At 41.2% G+C, this 18,083-nt stretch overlaps 1 protein-coding gene across 2 annotated transcripts; it reads left to right on the top strand.

Annotated features, from left to right (window-relative positions):
* The first annotated feature begins 75 nt into the window (after positions 1 to 75).
* On the top strand, positions 76 to 16,485 carry ccar1 (cell division cycle and apoptosis regulator 1). 2 transcript variants are annotated; one of them, XM_034551822.1, is made up of 26 exons: positions 76 to 149; positions 1,262 to 1,423; positions 1,627 to 1,802; positions 1,928 to 2,083; positions 2,585 to 2,617; positions 3,056 to 3,252; positions 3,498 to 3,624; positions 4,267 to 4,386; positions 5,332 to 5,518; positions 5,685 to 5,829; positions 5,906 to 6,085; positions 6,578 to 6,803; positions 7,221 to 7,334; positions 7,613 to 7,779; positions 8,613 to 8,823; positions 10,006 to 10,089; positions 10,270 to 10,458; positions 10,638 to 10,829; positions 10,949 to 11,170; positions 11,264 to 11,393; positions 11,682 to 11,770; positions 12,718 to 12,858; positions 12,956 to 13,076; positions 13,226 to 13,408; positions 14,112 to 14,317; positions 15,488 to 16,485. In XM_034551822.1, exons 2-26 carry the CDS (start codon positions 1,312 to 1,314, stop codon positions 15,566 to 15,568), a joined length of 3,789 nt encoding a protein of 1,262 aa, XP_034407713.1. In that variant the 5' UTR covers positions 76 to 149; positions 1,262 to 1,311; the 3' UTR covers positions 15,569 to 16,485. The 2 variants fall into 2 exon arrangements, with proteins under 2 accessions (XP_034407713.1, XP_034407714.1); XM_034551823.1 differs by having other exon boundaries at positions 5,930 to 6,085.
* The last annotated feature ends 1,598 nt before the right edge of the window (positions 16,486 to 18,083 follow it).

Below are 18,083 nucleotides of genomic sequence, written 5' to 3' on the forward strand. Positions count from 1 at the left end.
GTAATCTCGAGGAACGGGCACATAGGGACGGCAACAATGTTTTTGAAAATACAAATTCACCACTTCAATAAATCTCGGCTGCCGAAAACAGGCGCCTCTCCGCCTGCGCATGCGCAGTTCATGTCTATATTGGCCGGCGCAGGACAGCGGTAAGCGAGCTCTGTTGACAATGTTTTAATAAAAGCCTTTATTACGCTAGTTATTGTTAACATTCAAAGTGCAATTAACAATAGAGTTCACCGTATTTGCTGTGTGTTTTTACTGTTTTAAAACACTGGACATTTAGCGCCATCGGACAGACAGCGGGCGTTGCTTTGGGCCTCGCTTTCGATAACAAATCCAGCACGAGGCTAATCTCAACAAAGCTAACGACGTCCAAATGCTAAGCGTTCGCTAGCTAGCTAGCTATGTAACGCTACGAGCGTCCTATGTCTTACAGTAGCCGTCTGCGCTTCAATGTCACAATGTGGACAGATCCATGAGAAATACGTGTTACCTGAGATAAAAAACAAATATGTAGTTAACACGAATTGGTAACAGTAACGGCAATATCAGGGTAGATATATGTGTTAGCTTGTAAGCTGCCTGCGCGAGCCCACTGTCAGATAACGCAAGTGGCTAACGGCCGTTGAGCCTGTCTTTGTAAGCAGCTAGCTACTAATCTACGGAGCATTCAAGGTTAACGTCAGCATGTTTTGACAGTACGTGTGTTTCAAAGATGTACGTTAATGTGTCCTCTCGAAGGACCGACTTAACGTCGCATCGTTCCTTTACAATTGATTATTTCAGGCTTATTGCGTTAACATATTGTTAAACTGTCGTTAACAACTCAATAGTGGTGTCTTTCATATATAACGGAACATGTTATGTCTTTGTCCAATCGTCTCTGCTTGTCATCAAGCTATGATGCCACATTGAACACGTTTTAGTGCTCATTGTTGCTTTGCTGGCTACTTTGACTACTAATGCACAAGTCTCTGTCTAACTTAAGTTACTGCATTGCAAAGTAAACACTGTCAGGTTATGGGCAATCCAAATTTTCTGCTTGAGATTCATATACTTATAATGTTGCACTGACATATGGGGATACAGTTACAGTACAACACCTTCTATTATCTTTGGTACCTCAAATGTATTTCACCGTTTGTGTGTTCATTTGGGCGCACATAAACTATCAAAATTCCTTTACCCGTGTTATCTATTTGTCTTCCTACTCATATACCTCATTTAATGTTATTTTATTCTTTCGTTATGTTTCTAGTGACAATTATTGGCCTGGTGAAGAGAGACTGCCTTGAACGTGAATGAGTCATGGCCCAATTCGGGGGACAGAAGAACCCGCCATGGGCGACTCAATTTACTAACCCAGCGGTGTCCCAGCCGGGTCACTCGGGACCGTCCCTTGACCTCAATAGCCTGCATTGTGAGTGTAGCAAACCAGAGGGTCTGGTGCTGTTTCATCATGGTCACACACATATTGAATGTACTCTGATTATATGGAGTTATACTGTCTTTTACTTTTGTCATGACATCATCTGCCCCATTTGATTCTACACCAATGTTGCCCATTCATTTGGATTTTTCCACACCCCTCTGAATTTTGGGCTTTGTTTTACCTAATTGCAGCTCTCGGTGTGCAGCAGCCATCTCTTCTGGGAGCATCCCCATCTGTTTACTCTCAACAGTCAGCCATGACTGCAGCCTCTCTCAGCAACCAATCTGCTGCAAACTATCAGCTGTCTCAGCAAACTGCTGCTTTGCAGCAGCAGGCTGCAGCAGCTGCCGCAGCAGCACTGCAGCAGGTCAGTCACAGCGAGGGAGTCCTAACCACACTCTGAATTCTATGCTTCTTGCTGTGATCATATCTAAAGCTGTTCTTCACTGGAATAGGCCATAATCTCTCCTATGTTCTTTGTAACGTCTCTAGTCTCAGCTCAATACAGCCCTCCAGCAGTATCAGCAACAACAACAACAACATCAGCAGCAGCATCAACATCAACATCAACATCAACAACAACAGCAGCAGCAACAACAGCAGCAGCAACCCCCTCAACAACAACAACTGTACAATGTACCTCATCAGGTAAAACATAGCCTGATTTTGCTTTGTCTCTAACCTAATTTTGGAAAGTCCTCTGCTCATACTTACCTTGGACAATATATTGGTTGATTTAGACTAGACAACATAAATGACATGGGAATTTTTTTTAGTAGTAGTTGAAAAAGGAGGTATGAGGGAAGGGGTATTCATTTGGTTGCAATTTAAAACCTCACCACTAGATGCTACTAAATCCTACACACTGGTCAAATATTCGCAGGTTATGTCATAGAGCAGTACATTTAAAATGCCTCAAGCTTTGATCTCTCTGCGGGTAAAATCCCTTTGCACACTAAATTGGGATTAAATGGACTTTTTAGTTTCTAATATTTATTTGTTGTGATGTGACAACAAATAAAATACATATAGTGACATAAACATGGAAGATAGATGCAGTTTCAATGACATTATAAAAGTTCTGAAGTTTAAATCTGTAATATCAAGTTAACAAAATGTTCACGCTTGGCATTTTCTTTTTCTTTACAGCTTCCCCAGCCTCAACAGGCACTAATTCCTCAGGTAATGTGCAAAAACACATTTGCCATATATATATATATATCTCATACATTTCTCTGTGTATATCCATTTATACATGCATATCATGATAATGGAGTCCATCCCAGCATGCATTGAGCAATAAGGAAGGTGTAGAAGAAGAAAATGCTCAAAGACATACAGGCCTAGATTAGTTTACAATCTATTTAAGTTTTGAACATTTCCACAGCAGACCAGATTAATGTGTTTTTTACCTTTTGATTCCTGATGGTTATTCAGCAGTTTTCAATATTATTTTGTGTTTATTTTATTTATTTAAGAAAAAATCAAGTTTTGATTTCCTATCAAAATGTCTCCCTTTGCATTCTTGCAGAGTTTGGGTGGCCATGGTATTTACTGCTTCACATTCAACCAAAGTGTATTCACAGTAGCAGTTTTTTTGGATCCTTTCTTTTACTGCAGCCCCCCGTCGCCTTGCCCCCCAGCCTAAGCATGTCCAACGCCCAGCAGACAGCCCAGATTACCGTGTCCTACCCAACACCACGTTCAAGTCATCAACAGCAGACACAGCCACAGAAGCAGCGAGTTTTCACTGGTGTCGTCAATAAGCTACATGACACATTTGGCTTTGTCGATGAAGATGTCTTCTTTCAGCTTAGGTAAAATAAGAGTGTCTTTCAAACTATATGTCTTGTGCATGTGAGTGTGTTGGTTGAATTATATGGTAAATACTTTTCTTTATTGTATGCATTGCTTTGACACTGCATTTTTCTTCTGCCAGTTTTACACTACCTTTGTCAATGCCCTTTATTTGGCAGGCAATTCCAAAAGATACACATGTCTTTTTTTTTTTAAGTGACTTGGTATATAGAGATGTCTGAATGTTTTTTTTGTGTCTCTTCAGTGCTGTAAAGGGGAAGACTCCTCAGGTGGGGGACAGGGTCCTAGTGGAAGCTGTTTACAACCCGAACATGCCCTTCAAGTGGAACGCTCAGCGCATCCAGACGTTACCTCAGCTAGCAAACCAGTCGGTGAGCATACTCAGAGGTTGCACCCAAGAAGGAGAGAATAACATTGTTGGGTTCATTTATACAAACTTGGGGTTTTCGGCTTGAAATGTTATTCCCGTTTAGATATTTGGTATTATTATTATTATAATAAAGACAATCAGCGCAATATTAATATTTTCACTGCATTTATTCATGGCTTCAAAATTGCCCTGTCTTCTCAAAAATAAATAGACACACACTTTGTTTGAGTATTTAATTCATACTTACTGTGTAATTATATTTACAGGGATAGTTTTTCACATTTGAAAGAGTCACAAAATGTGAACGAAGGTTAAAAAAAAATTGCCCCCAGTCTAATCCTTAATTTTCTTAACTTCTTGTGTTTGCTCTGAACTTTATTTGTATGTTTGCTTCAGTTAGTTTCAGCCTTTGGCTTTATTCACCTAACTAAATATTGGAACTCTAGCTGACTTATCTCTGTGACAAAGGCAACATGCTGAAAATGCCAACATATCTGTTTGAATTATTTCCAGAAGTGAGATCCACAGGTTTACTTTAAGTCCTAAACCTATCATCTGGCATAGTCTGACATGTGTTTTTCTCAGAATTTGTATCTGTACCTCTCTGTCTTTAACTGACTGCTGTGTTCTCAATCCCTCCTAGCATCAGCAGCAGCCTCAGCCTTTACCTCAAGCTCCTCCACAGCTCGGCAGCCTTTACACTGACCCAGGAATGCAACTGCGCTACTCAGACATGCACTCAACTTTGGACCACAGACAAAATGTAACACCCCAGACCTGAATCTCACACTTTGTTGATCCTTCTCCCTACTCAGTTTCTTTGTTTGGCTTTTTTTCTTTGTTTCCTGACTTTCTTGCTACCTGTTCATGTTAAACTATAACCATAGCTGCATCTATTCTTAACTGCAGTTTTTGCTTCTTCTTTTAGTTTGCTGTCCTTGCCAAATGGATAGAACCACAATTTTGTAGTGGTTTAATAAGAATTTCTTTATTCCAAGGAACATTAATTCACCTCACAGAGACACTGCTTCAATACTACAGCTTCATTATGCATTTTCTTATAGTCTGTGTGTGGTAGACTACGGCCCTTTTACACTTATACACTTCTTGGTAATTAAATCTGTATATCTCTCTACAGGGGACAATCTGGATGACAGAAATATATATATATATATATATATATATATATATATATATATATATATATATATATATATATATATATATATATATATATATAAAATGAGGTTGTGTTGGATTACAGCAATCTTTGGATAGAAATTTGGTAGTACCACTCAAATCCAAACCTTACCAAGCAGTGAGAAATATGTAATTGTCATAATGGTATTTGTAGTTGAGTTGATATTTCTGAATGCAGGGGCAATGTGGCCTTTTGGTTCTGCCACTTCTATTCAGCCAATGTGCCTGATTTTGATTTCAGCAAGATGCTAAACTTTCCTGCTCACTTCATGCAGGAAATATCCTCAGAATATGCCTATCTGGTATTGTTTGGTTAGTTTATCTGGGCACCTTCTAAGAGATTAAGAATATTTCTACAATTGTTTTTCATTCAAGTAGATGTTCAGACCATTTCCAAGCTTTTTTCTTTCAAGCGGCGAGTGAAGATTTTGTACCGTACATGTTGAACAATCATTGCCATTTTTGAATTTATGCACACTTCCTTTTTTTTCTTGTCTCCCTTTTCTAGAGCCAGCCACCTCCTAACATGATGAAGGCACCCCCAATGATGCAGTCGCTACCTCCCCCAACCACATTCAATATTCCAACCCAGGCTCCGCCTCCTTCCCTCCTGCAGGCCCAAATGTCTGCTGCCTCTCTAGCCCCTCTCCTCCAAAACCCTCCTCAGCCTCTGCTACCACAGCCTCCACCAAAAGGTGAACTACTTCTCAGGGAGATTGAATTGATCTAGTATTCGATATGAAGCAGTCAGACAAGTGATGTACCACCAGTATCTTTGCAGCTGTTTTGGCACAACATTGACCAAATCAAAGCTATCTTTGTGGTATGGTGTTCAACAAGCATTATTTCCCTGGTATCTAGATGTGTTTCCAGGGGGTCTGCTTCAGCCCCCAGTGAGACTTATGCCACAGCCGCAGCCTGTCCGACGAATCGAGCCTCCACCTCGTTTCCCCGGTCGCAATGACAGAGGCCCTGAGCTCATCCTCAGGACTAAAGAGGAACGCAAGTGAGATGCTGATAGATATCACTACAGATAATCAAATATTCTAAAATAAGCCTTCAGCATAAGTTATTCATCTCAGTGTGTTTACTCATCAATTCTTCAGTCGAGATCGAGATCGTGAGCGCAGGCGGTCAAGAGAGCGCTCGCCCACGCGCAAACGTTCCAGAGACCGCTCTCCCAGACGTGACCGCTCACCTCGGCGGCCTCGCAGGGCCGTTCCTCGCTACACCGTTCAGTTTTCCAAGTTCAGCTTAGATGGGTGAGTAAATTTTTTTTTGTGTTTCATGTTGTCAGGTTTTCTCTGAACTGGATTACTGTATGTCAACGTGTCAGTGATAGTCCAGAGTGCGTATCAACCTTTTTGAGTCCCAACCCAACAATAATCAGATTGGTGTTCGCAAGAGCCCATATTTTGTTTTGTTTGAAAGCTAGCACCTAGCATTATCCAATGTGCTCCATTATCTGTGGACTTTTCCCTCCCCCTATCTTGCTGTAAATCCCAGATTTCATGAGCAGGCACATTTTTGATCTTCACAAAAACTAAATACAATCTATTCTGAGGCAAGTTATATAACTGGTACAGGCAATCTAATGTGGAAAAAAAGTCTAGAATATGTTTGTTTTTATTATGTCTTGGGACCTTCTGAAATTATCTCGCAACCTGCTTGGGGATAGCGACCCCCACCGTGGTAGTCAACAGTGTCCTAGTTTGTGTTGTGGAGGTCTTAACTGTCCTCTGTGGGTTCTCCAGTTCCAACTGTGACATGATGGAGCTGAGAAGGCGCTATCAGAGCCTCTACATTCCTAGCGACTTCTTTAATGCTGTCTTCACCTGGGTGGATGCCTTCCCTCTAACAAGACCTTTCCAGTTGAGTAACGCCTGCAACTTCCACATCTTGCACAAAGAGGTGGATCCTCTAGTCAAGAATACAGCTGTGCTCGACCCTCCTGATGCCAACCACACCTACAGTGCTAAGGTATGACTGCCAATGACAAATACATACCTGTAATTACTACCAAAACAAACCTCACATTTCTTAAATAAAGAAGTCGGTCAATAATAAATGCAATTAGCTCTGATTTCATGCTGTGAGGTAACAACAGCAGGGAAGAGTTAAGGTGGCGACCTTGCTGAGCAGTTGCCTGTCTTGTTCCAGTGCTCTCTTGCAAAAATAAGATCCACAAAAGTTTCACTTTTTTTAATGAAGAATTGTGTTTTGTCAGTTCAATTGTGGCATCTGTTGGAAAAAGGTTTGCTTGAGCAATGGCCTTGTGCAGTTACGATACAGTGGAAATCGTAACAGACACTGCATGTCTGTTGGAATCAAAATAAGGGTCGATTGTATTACTGTTCAAAGGATAATAACTGTAATGTGGTCTCTTTTATAATGCAGGTGATGCTACTGGCTAACCCCAGTATCGAGGAGCTCTATCACAAGTCCTGTGCTCTGGCAGAGGACTCGCAGGAAGTCAAAGACTCCTTCCAACATCCTGCTAGACTCATCAAGGTACGTCACAGATTGTCCATGCTTGTGCCATGCACATGAGCTGACTTCCATTGCTGAACTGACGTTGGCTTCAATGTGTGTTTTTATCTGTTGGCTGTGGATCCTCAGAGGTATGATTATTTGAACATGCTGCTGACCTTTTTGTCTTTCTCTCTGTCTACCCTCTTTTTTGCTCTTTCCAACCTCCACTCCCCTCATCAACGCTGTCATTCCCTATTTCCATCTAACACATTCTACTCTGTGGCTCTCCTTTGTACCTGTCTGTCTTTCTGCTTTAGTTTTTGGTGGGAATGAGAGGTAAAGATGAGGCCATGGCCATTGGTGGCCACTGGTCTCCCTCTCTGGATGGAGCCGACCCAGAGAAGGATCCCTCGGTCCTTATAAAGACAGCCATACGCTGTTGCAAGGCACTCACAGGCATAGATCTAAGTCTGTGCACTCAGTGGTAAGAGCTGTTATCCTAATCGATATTTGTTTTTCTCATTGCTTGTGTTTCCGTTTAAACCCAATAACTGGTACTAAAAACTATAATATGCTGCATAATTTGACTACTTCTATACAAAATCTCCTCCTGGACATGTTGATGATGTGATATTTGTGTGTTTCCTTTTTAATATTAATGATGAATGTATTGTTAATTTGCTGCCTATTATTTACCATTATTTATTGTGTTGTGCAGTGTTATTTTTGGCTTTTTGTGTGTTGTTGTCGTCTTGGCTCTCTCTTTCTGTCACACTCTTTATACATATACAGTATATGCATATTTCATTGTAATGCAAAACCAAACGCATGGACTGTGGCTGGAAGCAGTAGCCTGGACCAGAAGACACTACCATTACGTTGTTTTATATATATATATTTTTCTATTCTTCCTGTTAAATATCTTACATATTTAACTGGCTTTCACTGTCCTGTTGATTCTGTCTCTCTTTGAACAACCCTATTGTAGTGCGTTACGTGTATCCAAGGTTAAATGCAAAACACTCATCCATAATTGGCTGAAGCTGTTATGGGGATGTGATTTATTTCATGTGATTGTCTGTCAACCTTCTCAAAATGGCTGCCGTAACCTGTGACAACAGTTGGAGAGCAGCAGACTGGGTCCATTTGTCTATACTTTGTTGTATGGGAGACGGGTCACTGTAATGATATGTACAATCATTCAGTGAGCTCATGATAGGGAGTAGCTGTAGAAGGCTCGCCTTAGCAAGGCTTGCCTTTTATACTGTGCCCTGACCAAAATGTTTCTTTCCAATGCACCTTCTTCCTTTGCGACAGGTATCGTTTTGCAGAGATTCGCTATCATCGGCCGGAGGAGACTCACAAGGGGCGGACAGTCCCTGCTCATGTGGAGACAGTGGTTTTGTTTCTTCCGGATGTTTGGCATTGTCTTCCTACCCGCTCAGAGTGGGAGGTGCTGTCACGGCGACTTCGGGAGCAGCTGGCTGAGAAGCTGTCGGCCGAGCGAAAGGAGGCGGATGGAGAACAGGCACTGAACCGCTAATCCCTCTCTTCTCATTTCCGCTTCTCACAGGAAGGCACAGGAATTACAAAAAAACAAACCCCAGATACACGTCAGACACAATGCACACCTCACCACTCACGCAGACACACAGGCAGATTATTGTTCCACCAAACCTCACCTAGGCGTCTTCCGTTTACTCCTCCACCTGTCCCTTCTCCTCTGCTCCAACTCCTCCATTCCTCCATCAGCACATCCACCTTCCCTCACATCCAGCAGACACATACAGTGGAAGCAGTGAGACTAGGTCGTGTTGTGTAGGCCCCGATCACAACTGATAAAACAGCTTCCAGTTTCTCAAACACCTCATATTGGTTTGCTAATCTGGGTATAATCCTTAACGCTAAACCTTGTATTTTCTTGTGCATTATTTAAAACAATACTTTCTTAACCTGCTTTGAATGTGGGTGCTTAGAAAATTGGTTTAACAATCTTAAAATAGTTACTTAAATTTGAGCCAGTTGTAATTTTCTGACGCTGGTATCTAAAATGTTTCTTTACGCTGGAATCTGTGGAGTCAGTTGTGTTTAAATAATGTGTGCGTTGTAGAAATGTGTATTTGTATATGATTTTCTACATCAAATTGATATTGTCTGACTTCAAAAAGAAAACCTCCCTAAAGTCCTGTTCTGTCTGTTCTTGTTGGATTTTACATTCTCATTTGGACTATATGTAGACTTTGGTTTTTCCAGGGCAGTTGGTTGGACAGATGGCTCCTATCTGACGTAGGTGTATAAAACCTATAAATGACCAATACCCCAGTCATAGACCATGGTAGGGCCACCCTATCCTCACGCCGTTTTGAGACCAGCTTCAGTTCACCTGATGTACCTCCACATCTTTTGGACACACCTCTCATTGATTTTTTACCTTTTTTTGTGTTCCACAGATTGATTGATTGGCTGCTGGTGGGCATTTCTGTTGGTTTTTATAAGAGCTAGAGAGCTTCCCTGTGTACGCTTCAGTAGCAGTGAACTTAAACACAGTCGAGAGCCCACTAGGACGAGACAATGAAAGACAGATGTGACCTTGCTTCTTGCACGGATCAACTTTAAAGCTCACTCAGGCCACAAGCAGTGTACTGACTGTCTGCTATCCCACCTCTTTCTGTCTCTCTGCCTGTCTCTATCTTTATGATTCCCCATCAAGGAGGAAGAAGAGAAGGATGACGATGAATCAAAGGATGTCAGTGTTCCCACTCACTGGGCTAAACTTGACCCGAAATCAATGAAGGTAAGATTCAAGTAGAAAGCCTCGACACTGATAGAGATAGGAAAAGCAGACATGGAATTGAATGTATCTGGACATTACAAATGTTCATTCTTATATATTGTGAATGGAGAAATGTTCAGATTACTTTTCCTCCCAAGGTTAAATGAGTATATCCAATGTCCTTGATTTCTACCTTTTTAGGTTAATGATCTGCGCAAAGAGCTTGATTGTCGCTCTCTGAGCTCTAAAGGGTTAAAGTCGCAGCTGATCGCCCGTCTTACCAAGCAGCAGAAGGTGGAGGAGCAGGTAGAGGAATCCAAGGAGCCGGAGAAACCAGAGATAAAGGTTGCTGAGGAAGAGCAACCATCTCGCACTGAGGAAGACAGAGAGGTACAGAGGATTTTATTAGATAACTTGTATGTTTGTTATTGTGGGACCACAGCCATGGATGTCTCCAAACTGCTGTGCAATTTTAAATTGAGAGACAATCATTTTATGTCAGTCTTTTCAATATTATAAAACCTAATAAGGTTAATCTTGAATAAGTTTGAAGTGTTCTTCTCTGTTAGGAGGAGGAAAAGAAGAGGCAGGAGGAGCTTGAGCGCCAGCGGAGAGAAAGGCGCTACATCCTCCCTGATGAGCCAACCATCATCGTGCACCCAAACTGGGCAGCCAAGAATGGCAAATTTGATTGCAGTGTCATGTCGCTGAGTGTGCTGTTGGACTACAGACTGGAAGACAACAAGGAGCACTCTTTTGAGGTGAGAATTACTGGTCACAGTTTTGTGAGGTGTTCGAGAAGATGAAAGGAGTCTACAGTTTGCATATACAATAGATAATGATGACTTTTTTTATTAAACTGCCATCTTTTTCTGTCCAGATTTCCTTATTCGCTGAGCTGTTTAACGAGATGCTACAGAGAGATTTTGGCTACCGCATATATAAAGTCCTGGCTGCTTTTCCTAACAAAGATGATAAGAAGGAAAAGGAGAAGAAAGGCAAGAAGGAGATGGAGAAGCGCGAAGTAAAGAAGGAAAAAGAAGAGGAAAATGAAGAACCAGCAGTAAAGAAGACTAAAGAGGATGAGGAGGAAAAGAAGAAGGCAAGCCTCTTAAACCTATCTGGTCTTCTCGGTGTGTAATTTGCCCGACAAATGATGCAAGTTTTCATGCAGATGTATGACTTGTGTTTTCAGTGCGATGACAAAGCTGTGAAAAAGGAGCCGTCTAAAGATGAAGAGGAGAACGAAGACGATGGCAGCACGGCCAATGCTGAAGAATATGACCCCATGGAGGCTGAAGATGCAGAGGAGGACGATGATGATGGTACTGCAGATTTCCTTTAAACACAACTCGATTGATAATTTCTTTTTATTTCCCACACTATGATTTGGCCAATGATGAGAAATCATGCACCACGCTGAACCTGTGATGGATAACGCTTCCACATTTTCTGAGGCCTTAAGTGGAGAAAAACATTGCTTTCTTTTGTTCGATATTGAAATGCTTCTTGTATTTACAGCCACACTTATTAAATGCACAACGTAATAATACATTTCAAGATGTGTTGCTACTTGTTCGACCACTTTCCAACTCGATATTGATATTCCTTAGACAAGGATGATGACGATTCCAATGACAGAGACAGGAAAGACCGCAAGGATGACCGCAAGTCGTCAAAAGAGAGGTCCTCTAAAGACAAGGTTGGTCGGTTGTTCATTGTTGTATAGGGATGCTAATTTTAATTAGTTTTGACTGATGGCTGACCCTTGTTAACCGATGATTAACCGTTTAAAATTGGTGCCTTGCATGCAGGGGTGCTGTTGTTGCTAACAAGCTGCGTATGGAGTAGTTAGCAGTAAGGTTATAGCTGTGAACGTAGCAGTACAGTGTGTGTAGAGTTTAATTGTCTGTGAATAAATGCTAGTTATTGTGTTTCAATAAAGAGGGTTAGTGCCGAAGATAACAACAACTCTGTGTCAGGCAGCAACTTCTGGTTCTGAAAAATGAAGCAATGCTGAAGTGTCTTAAACTTGCATTCTCTCTACTGGCCATTAGGGGGCGACGACTGGTTGCAAAAAGAAGTTTGACTGTAGAGAATTCTATGATAAAATGTACCCCACATTTCCATTTTAAACGAGTATGTTCTCAATCAATAGTTTCAAGTCTTCTTCAATACGGCATGATGTTCTTTTAGTAAATTATGGTCCATTTAGAGTCCACCAGACCATAAAGAGGAGTAGGCTTTAGGGCGGGCTACCTTGTGATTGAGAGCTCGCTACCCTACCGGAGCCGTATACAGCGTCTCTAGGTCACTCCTCCACAGTCCAATTATGGTCATTTCAATTCACAAGTGTTTAACTCAATGCTTCATTACCACAAATCAATGGGTGAAATCCCTACGTCCACTTTTCATATACAGTCTATGCTCTCGGGCTCATTTGAAGTGGGCTGCATTTACTTGAGTTTGCTGTGAGTTTTGCTGTGCTTTCTTTTCACTGTTTAACTGATGGCATTGATCTTTAAAAAAATCTTAATTCCGGTTAATGTTTAAACGGTTAAGTATATTTGATTTAGGCATATTATGAAGACATAATGTGCATAATTGTGCTTGTAGGTATAAATGTGGTCGTTGTTGTTGTTACACCAGGAGAAGAAGCAGATGGTCACACACAACAGGGAGCTGCTGATGGCATTTGTCTACTTTGATCAGAGCCACTGTGGCTATTTGCTGGAGAGAGACCTGGAGGAGATCTTGTACACACTGGGACTGCACCTTTCTCGTGCTCAGGTGATCACACACAGACCTAATTGTTGTTACAGTTTGTTTCTGGATCTGTGCCTCCTTGATACTTAGTCTCTACTCTTCGTGTCGCATCTGTTTGCAGATAAAGAAGCTGTTGAACAAGCCGGTCATCAGAGAGTCCTGTTCTTACCGTAAACTGACAGACAGAGGCAAAGATGAACCTATTCCTTTCTTTAATGAAGCTCAGATTGAAAACCTCATAGGTGAGTGTTATTATCACTGATTTATTACCATGAATTGTGCAGAATCTTTACATCTATAATGACATTGAACGTGCCATCAAATTAAGCTACAGCTACCATAAAGCAATGGGCTGCTGCAGAGTAAAATAATGTTCTCCATCTCTTGTCAGGTAACCGAGGACTACTTCCTGCTTCTAAAGCTTGTGTGCAGTCTGAGGCCAGTGAGTCCGGAAATCTGATTGTGTATAATGGAGCCATGGTCGACATTGGCAGCATGATGCAGAAACTGGAGAAGAGTGAGAACGCAAGAGAGGAAATAGAACAGAAGCTCATGGTGCAGGATGCCAAAATGGGTAAGATTTTGAATTGTATTATGCAGTATTTGGAAATGTTTCATATTCACTTGAGTTGCAGGCTACACTCTGTGTCAGAAGTCCCTTTGGACAATGATCTGGCTCAATTTGAGCTTTGCTACAAAGAAGCCCAGTCTCACTTAATTCAGTATTCTTCCTTCTGGGATTTCTGAAATGTGGACTGGCACATTATTCACAACTGCCACATTATTCACAACTGCCACATACAAAATACAAGCTTAAACCGGTTTGATTTGTAAACCTAGTTGGCTTGTTTGTGGCCATCGGGTTACCAGCCGGTTAATGTGTAAATGTGAGATGCCTAAATCCTATATAAGTCCTCAGACTGGTGGACAAAGTGAAAGAGATGTTAATGGCCGTGCATAATTTGGCGAGCTAGTTAGCTAACTTAACAAAGAAATGGTCAACGCATGTTGATTGGCTGTATTAAGGGAAAAAGGGGATTCTTATTGGTTGCTAAGACTGTTATTCAGCTTGAAAAACATATGTTCACTTTCAATGTATATTTTTCAAAGATTTCAACAGATGACAGGTAGACGCTTGTTTTCTGAACTGCTATTTAATTAAGTTTGAGAAGTAATAAAGTATGATTTGACCTAAAGTTGCCTCTCGAGGACCACTGTGCCTGATCGTTGACCCGTCGTCATTCCAATCCTCCATCTAACTGTTGTGTCTCAATCAGATGAAGATTCGAAGGTTAAAGTTCAGGTGGAGCAAGCCAACAAAGCCTTGTCCAAGGAGCTGGAGGAGGTGAAAAGCACACTGAGCAACACAGAGCAGACTCTCAAGGCCACCGACGAGCAGAAGAACATCTACCTCGACCAGATAAGCAAGACGTCCAACACCTTGACGTCCACCGTCAAAGAGCTGCTGGCGGTGCTGAAAAAGGTGCAACATTTAAATAAGTGAAAACTCGTCTTGACTCATACTGTTTGTGACTTTAAGTTCAAGCTCTGTTTGGCTTTATTTAGATATTCACAGAAAGGGCTTTGTGCTAGCATGATGTTTATGTGCAAGAGAGACTTCAATTAAATTAATTTTGTAAATCACAAGTTTGCCTCGGAGGGTTTTACAATCTGTACACATACTGATTGTAAAACAGCGGCTAGATATGAAATTATGATTGTGATGAAGGAAGAGGAGCGTGTTCTCTCTCGGGCTGCATCACTGATGTATTTTTAAACGTATTTGGCCTTTGAATTCTTAATGACCATAGTGAGCACGAGGGCCGATCAATTTTACGCTGTAAAATTGGCGCTTTCATCAATGCCTAGTTTATGAAATTTGCTATTGCGCATAAGAGATGATTGAGATCTTAGATATTGGTGATGTTTGTCATTAAACTGTTGTAATGGCACAGATTGTCCACCAGAGGGCTCTGATTTACAATGTTGCCGCAAGCGGTGTAGTTTGTGGCAGCTGTCTTCCTCAACCCAACATCATTCTAGCAAGGAACAATAACTGGTCTTCAAGAAATTTATATTAAATTATAAACCAGAAGAGAATGGACTATTACCAACAGACACATGACAAACACTGCACTTGGTGGATTTCTGTCATTTGTAATGTTAGTGGCATTGCGCTGTCTGGTAATCACCGTAGTGACGGGAAAGACGCCAGAGGAAGAAGAGTCGGCACTCTAAGTCTGTCACTGACTACGAGTGATGAAATTACTTCAGTGTTGCCGCTGGTAACTTCTTTGCGACTACAATGCCAATGCGTGTCCTTTTACACCAGTGAAATGTAGGGAAATAAAGTAGTTCAAGTTTGTAAGTTTGTAATTCATTTTAAATGCTTAAACAACTGGAGGAGATCTTCCTTTTGTGTTAATAATATTTTTCCAGTTGAATCAAATCGTATTTGTGGTCATATTCTTGGTCTCAAACATAAATTATTGTCTTGTGATATGCAACTTCAGAAGACTTTAAGAACAAATATTACTGGGACCACTACAAAAACTTGCAGATGAACATTTAATATCCAGGTATTCACCTGGATACATGACCTTTTAGAAGGTGGAACAAGGAGACGTCCTCACTGATTGCTTTTCTTTCTCAGGATCCAGAAGTCGACGAGGCTGGCGATGAAGTTACGGGCGATCCCATCGAGACGGCTCAAACCAACGGCGCCAATGAATGATTGACATTTAAAATGGATGAAGCTGTAATACTGATTATCTTAAAAATTGTAAATATTCACTAAACAAGCATAATTTGGCAGTGTTTTATTTGGACTTATTGTTTAAGTACATGTATAAATTAATTAATGAACTAGTGTTAATTTGAACTGTTTCTGTGTACAATAGATTTGTTTCGGAGAAGTTACCTTTCTTATCTAGAATAGTTTGAACCACAGCAAAACTTTGAAATGCTTATTTTCAAATTATAGTAAATAAGTTCAGTTGCTAATATTCTTTTGACATTGCTTTAGCATTATTATGGCCAATAAAATGCTTCGTTATAGATTTAAATGCCAGTTTGAGTTGTACTTTTCATAAATGTTTGTTTTTCTAATGAGCAATAATAAGGCTAATTATGTGCAAGAGAATTAATTGAAAATATATATTTAAAAGGCACTAATTTTGGATGTAAAAGGGTAACATCTGCTGTTCAATAGAGACATTCACTCTGTAGTTCTTCTATTTGGCTGATTTAACTGGTTTCTGCTGGGTTTTCTCTCACATGGCTATGCATGGTTCCTGCTTCTCTTGGACCTTCTTGCTGTCGGCCATTCCCGACTGTATCCACCGACTGCGACACTGTTTCATGTTTTACTGTAACGAGCATCCAGCCGTCTTGTTGCCTGCAGAAGGAAACTACACACGAACCAAAAGATTAACTTAACTAACGAGTGTGTGTTCTGCTGAAGGGATGTTTGCTGTAACAACATGAACATTTTGAAGTCCACCTCTGAACTTGTGTGCGCTGGTTTGGGTGGTTCTAGAAAAGAGGCACGATTACGATGAAATGTGCTCCAAAGAAGGCAATTTTATTTTTGATATTGAAAATGTGCTCTGGATGTGTTGTGCAAGAGTAAAGTGGTCCATTTTAACACTACAGCGTGTCTTCTCTTTCCTGTAGTGATGTTGTGACTTACTCCTGTGCTTTTCTTGCTGTGATAGAATATGTGGACATGTATTGATAAACCCCCAAAAGGCACAATGCAAATGCAATAGCATATTTAATTTGATTGATTTGAGCAATTATTGTATTAGATCTGTACACTTGGTGTTTGCTAAATATGCCTCTGAATACTCTCTGGACCCTGCCACCGTCACTTATCAGGCCTGCAGCCACTCAAGAGGACGTTTGGTTAACGTCCTGGGAAGAATTTTACAATTAAGAACTAACTGTTCCAAACGTTGATATTTACAATGCTAATTGTAGTGGTATATAGTATGCAGTTCTCAAACGGCTTAACAGTCATTGTTGCATCGACCACTTTGTCAGATCATTGTCCAAACAAATATTGACAATTTTACCTACTGCCCATGTTGGCCCATAGATGCTCCTTTTATTACATTTGGTTTATGACTTTGTGGAATGTAGTTGTTACCAACTGTTGAATTGCTGCTAAGACACTTTACTCTGGGTATTTATTTATTAGATTATTTACTGTGTTTTACTTCCTATGAGAACTTAATGTTGGTCTTTCACTGGCAATAGTTTATTACTTCATGCCATTTATCAGAAATAGTATCTCTGGTTGGAGAAAGGGATTATGGGTATAGCCACACACAGTTTGGACCTGAATTATTAATGATGAACAGAGAGCGTGTTGCTTCACAGCCTTGTGTAGATCGTTTAGCTTTGAAGCAATCTCAATCACCTCCCTGCACATAGAGAGTGTGTGTGTGTGGATTCATTTACGCAGTTATTTTAGAGCATTTGTACCCCGGTCCATTTAAATTCACTGGTCCTTTCCCAGTATTTCAGGGAGGTGCTGCAGCTGTGACACTGACTGCTAAATGTATTCCCACCAAGAAGGAGACCGAGTTCACATAAAAACTACGGAGCAGGAAACATCTTCCAGCAGCTTGTCTATGTCATTTCCTTCAGAACAATGACCGTCTGTCACCCTGTACTTGGGTTGTGTGGCTGCTTTTGTCCTGGTGTCGTGCTCCGAATGCTTGACAAACAAACTCATTTGTCCCCCGAGGAACCACGTGCACTCTCCTCACGCCTTAAACTGCTGCAGCAGCTGTGTGTGTGTGTGTGTGCGTGTGTGTGTTTAAAAGTGGTTTTGCACTTGGATGTGCATGCATATGCGTATGCATGTGCATGATATGTGTGAAATTGGACCCCACCGCAGAGAGCAGAGCAGGTAACCCCACTCCCAGGCTGAAACAGAAGGCTTTTGTGGCCCCTTCCCCGCCCCTCCTCTTTAACCCCCCATTCCTGGTATCAAAGAGCTGCTGCACTCACAGACCGGTCTGCTGACAATCAGGCCGTTTCAGTGCTGGGTCGCAGTTTCCAGGAGTGGGAGCAGACAGGGTTAGTAATAAGGGAGTTTGTTTTTGTCACTGATCACGTGGCTATTTTCTCCCTTTACTCGCTTTTCATGTAAATTAGCCCTGAAGCCTGTGGGTGCGGTTATGGAGCGTGTCGTGCATTACACTGGTCTCATTGTTAGTTTAACAAAATCTCACTTTGTG

The sequence above is a fragment of the Cyclopterus lumpus genome, chromosome 15 (assembly GCF_009769545.1).
Source record: "Cyclopterus lumpus isolate fCycLum1 chromosome 15, fCycLum1.pri, whole genome shotgun sequence".
NCBI lineage: Eukaryota > Metazoa > Chordata > Actinopteri > Perciformes > Cyclopteridae > Cyclopterus > Cyclopterus lumpus.